At 41.4% G+C, this 4,678-nt stretch overlaps 1 protein-coding gene across 1 annotated transcript; it reads left to right on the top strand.

Annotated features, from left to right (window-relative positions):
- The first annotated feature begins 271 nt into the window (after positions 1-271).
- On the top strand, positions 272-4,239 carry LOC131242059 (cyclic dof factor 2-like). The gene is made up of 2 exons (XM_058240444.1): positions 272-593; positions 2,531-4,239. Exons 1-2 carry the CDS (start codon positions 432-434, stop codon positions 3,827-3,829), a joined length of 1,461 nt encoding a protein of 486 aa, XP_058096427.1. The 5' UTR covers positions 272-431; the 3' UTR covers positions 3,830-4,239.
- The last annotated feature ends 439 nt before the right edge of the window (positions 4,240-4,678 follow it).

The following is a 4,678-nucleotide window of genomic DNA, read 5'->3' as shown; positions in this document are numbered from 1 at the left end:
CATGAAATGTGAAAACCAAGAAGAACTTATAATCTCTTTGGATGTTAAAATTTTTAAGTGTGGAAGCGAGTAAGCTGTCAAGGACACTAGCGCGAGTCCTTTAGGAGGACTGCTAAGATACTCCAAGGTGCATAAAGAAAGGAAGGAGGAAAAGAACTCAGCGAGTTACCCATTTCCTCGGGCGAGTTATTGGGATGCTGACTAGGACGCAGGGCCGCATCCACTTTCCTCCTCCATTAGAATCAAAAACGCAATTCCAACGCCACAAGAACTTGTGGCTGAGAATCGCTTCCCCTGATGACGTGGCACTTCCAGCTCGTTAAACAGGTGAGAGAAGTTACGACGAGGAGAGAAGAGATCGAAGCGCTACGAACTGCCCCTCGACCCCGTACTTACCGTGTATCGGATTTCAGATTTTTCAGGAAGAAGAAATGCCAGAAACCAGAGACCCCGCGATTAAGCTGTTTGGGAAGACGATCCCCCTGCGAGCGACTGATGATGTCCTGTCCAGCGCAGGCGACGGACCGGAAGTTCTCGAGACTTCTTCTTCGCAGGAGCAAAACCCGAAAGGAGGAGGAGAAGAAGAAGAGGAGGTATAGAGAAAGAGATATTCTTCTAGGGTTTTCCTCTCTGTTCTTAGATTACCGGCGGTTTTTCTCTGTGTTCGAATTCCAATTTCAGTCTTCTTTCTATGGTTTTTAAAGTTTGTTTTGATCGTACGTCTATTTCTCTTTCTGGAGATTTCTGTCGTTTGATTTTGCATGGAATCGGAGGAAATTTTGGGGTCGTAGTTATTTTTAGTTTTTATTTTTTTCTCTCGGATTCTTCTAGTCTTTGATGAGTATGGAGAATTTCTGTTCAATTTGTTGGGTTGAATTATGGTTTCATTTTCTTTGGAAGCAAAAATCTTTTACTTGTCTCTCTGTTTCTCTGGTTTTTTTCCTGATAGTACTGTTCAGATGTGATTTTATTTCGGAGGATCTTTGATAGAAGTTTGTAGGTTTTTCCAAGGGGTGAAATGACTTTCAGAGTGGCTTCTGGAAAGATAACAGCGAGATTCTTTAGGTTTTCTTCCACAATTTTTTGTAACTAGTTCTGTTTAAGAGGAATTTCGATGGGTAACATATGAATTCCAGTTCCTCGTCGGCACACTCACTCGGGCTTTTCTTTCTCTTTTATTGTGTTTTACTTTCATTTTTGCCTTTTTGAGTTACTAGGATCAGAAGTTTAGATTTTTATTTTTTATTTTTTTGAAAAATTTTTCATTATCAGTTCTAGTCAGAGTCTGGTTGTATTTCTGGACTTTCTTCAATAGAATTAAGGAATATCAGTTTCTAGAAAACTTCCTTATGATGAGAAAGTGCAGGATCTTATGATCTTTTTCCTAGATCGATGAGTTTCTGGTTCATATCCCAGTTAGAATTTTGGTTTTTTCTTATACGGTAGTGTTCCATGTCTTTTGTAAGCTTGATTTGTACTGATTGAAACATGGAATGCAGAGATGTTATGTTGATTTAAGTACTATTTGTATCTGCTCACATGCCTTTTGTGATTAATCTTGTTAATTTGACCCCTTCTGTCGCGACCTACCATTTGTTAGTATCCCATCATTAACTATGACTAGAATTACTAGAAGAAGATGTTACTGTTTCCATTACCTTAGCTGCTTCAATTACATAAGGGTGTGTTTGGATGTACAACCAAATTGCAGTTTGCCAACAAGATAGGCTTGCAGTTTGGGGCAGCTTGGAAAATAAATGGAATTCCATTTTCCCAGATCTTCCACCCCAACACCGGAAGGCTCCGCACATATCTCACTTGTGTTTTGAGACCAATCTACTGTGTTGGCCTAGTTAACTGGGAACTTCCAAGTGTATCCTAAGGTTCTTGTCATGATATTGATGGCTGAGGGTTTCTAATGCCGAGAATGCCATCGAATAACATGTGGTTGCTGTTTCTTACCTATCTCTATGGGTTTTGCTGTCTTTATGTTATCATGACTAAAACAGATCTTCACGGATCACTAGTGTTGGGAAGTAGGCGAACTATGTCTGATCTGTGTGTTCGTTGGTAGATGCCAATGGAAGATATATCGGTGTTTGTTGTGTCTTCCTACTTCAATAATGCCTCTTTTTTTTTTTTTAAATGATTTCTGTTGAAGTTAGAATTTCCTTTCAATTGGTTTTCGTAAAACATTTACTTTCTTGGTTGTGCTTCTTTTCTTTAAATCATGAGATCAGATCTTATCCACTTCTAAAGAGTAGAAGATTATGTGTAACTATTATTTGTTAGTTCAATCTTCTGTAGTGTGAAATAATTGGGAGAAACATGCACAATATGCCATCCATACCGATTTCTGCTCATATTTTGCCTTCAAAGTGTGATGGGTATGCTTGCTGATTAGATCTGGTGCATACAAGATAGAGAGTTTGCAAATGAATATGAGTGACCTTTGCTCATGTGTAAATATTCATTTTCCTTTTGCCTTTCTATTGATGTTTCTCATCTCAGTGTCGATTTGAAATGACAGGATACATTGAACAAAAATCCCACTGAAGCTAAACAGAACGATCAAGCAGCCCCAATTCCTGAAGAGTTAACAGAACCCACCACATCTTCAAGGATAAATGAGACTGCAAAGACAACTTCTGCCCACATAGAACCCACAACTGCAAATGCTTCAAAGACTGAGCAAGAACAGAGCGACACAAGTATCTCAAAAGAGAAGACTCTAAAGAAACCCGACAAGATACTGCCATGTCCTCGCTGTAACAGCCTAGATACTAAGTTCTGTTACTACAACAATTACAATGTCAACCAACCTCGCCACTTCTGCAAGAACTGCCAGAGATATTGGACGGCTGGTGGGACAATGAGGAATGTGCCCGTGGGAGCTGGGCGTCGAAAGAACAAGAACTCTGCCTCACATTATAGACACATGACCTTGTCTGAAGCTCTCCAAACAGCTAGAACCGACATGCCTGAAACAATTCATCGTGTTCCTCTGACACCCAATGGCACTGTACTCAGTTTTGGCTCGGATTCGCCTCTCTGCGAATCGATGGCATCTGTCTTGAGCCTTGCAGAGAAAACAATGCGCAACTGCCACCGGAATGGCTTTCATAGAACAGAAGAACAGAGAATTCCAGTCTCCTGCGGTGGTGGCGAAAATGGTGAGGAGCAATCCAGTGGCTCTTCCATCACAGCTTCAAATTCTGCCGAAGATGGAAACCAGGCCAATATGCCAGAGCCAGCAGCAGGGAACTATCAAGGCTTCCCTCCTCAGTTACCTTGTTTTCCAGGGACTCCCTGGACTTATCCATGGAATTCAGCACAATGGAGCTCTCCAATCGCACCACCTGCTTTCTGCGCTTCAAGCTTTCCAATACCATTTTACCCTGCCCCAGCTTATTGGGGCTGTGCGCTTCCGGGCGCTTGGAGCGTCCCTTGGATATCACCCCCATCCTCTTCTCCTACTGCTGGATCCAGTCCTAATTCTCCAACCTTAGGCAAGCATACAAGAGAAGGAAACACACTAAAGCAATGTGATTCAGAGAAAGAGGAGACACACCAACAGAACAATTCAGAGAGATGTCTTTGGATTCCCAAGACATTGAGGATTGATGATCCTGGTGAAGCTGCAAGGAGCTCTATATGGGCAACGCTGGGAATTAAGAAGGACAAGGCTGATGGAATCAGTGGTGGAGGTCTTTTCAAGGCCTTCCGATCAAAGTCAGATGAAAGGAGTCATACCACTGAGACCTCTCAGGTCTTGCACGCCAACCCTGCAGCATTGTCGCGGTCACTTAACTTCCAGGAGACCACGTAAAAGGTTTGGTTAACAAGGAAAAAAAAAATAAAATCAGTTGTTGTAAATGTTGGGAGGAAGGAGATTCAACTTGTTGAGGTGAGTTTTCATGACTGAGATTTGCCACAATTCCCTGCTTGATTTTCGCAAATGCAATGGGTTGCACTTGAAAATTGGTTAGGAATGTGAGCAAGACCCAGGAATATATCTGGCTTCCTCAGTAGAGGAGCCAGTCTTGAAGCATCTCAAATGGCTGCTCTTTTGTAACCTTAGAACATGTGTTTGTTTTACTTAGAACTAATGGTTTGGTGAGTTTGTGTATATGCATGTTTATATGAGATAGTGACAGAGATGGTGAGAAAGTGGGGGAGAGGGATTCTCAGATGTACTAAAATAAAATTGTGAATCCAAGTGAAGGGCTTTTTTTCCCCCTATGTTTTCTTGAAAGGACTTAATCTCTCTTCATCTCAAAACAGGATACATTTGACCAAGTGTGGTATGTTGTCTACAGTCTCTACATTGAATTGCAGAAATGGGGCTGTTTAATGCTCTTTCTTTTAAACTGTTATGAATGTAGACAGGATGGTTCTCTGATTCCAAAATATGGAAGATGGGAGTTGAATCTACCTTCTCCTCTTCATAACTGCCGACTGGATAGCGAGTTGGCAAGAGCGATGCCCTGATGCAGCACCTATTTGAATCCGAGTTATGCACCTAGTAGATTTTATTCTTAGGTTTGCTTTCATCATCCATACCTTATTTGCTAATAGAGAGGAAAGAATTGAAAATATCAGGTGAAAGGAATGAATGCTGCCCTTCTTTGGCTGTTTGGAAAGATCCAAACATCTCAATTATATAGGCCCTGATGAG

The sequence above is a fragment of the Magnolia sinica genome, chromosome 4 (genome assembly GCF_029962835.1).
Source record: "Magnolia sinica isolate HGM2019 chromosome 4, MsV1, whole genome shotgun sequence".
Taxonomy (NCBI): domain Eukaryota; kingdom Viridiplantae; phylum Streptophyta; class Magnoliopsida; order Magnoliales; family Magnoliaceae; genus Magnolia; species Magnolia sinica.
Note: the sequence above shows the minus strand (reverse complement) of the source record. Positions and strands in the feature narration are given on the sequence as shown.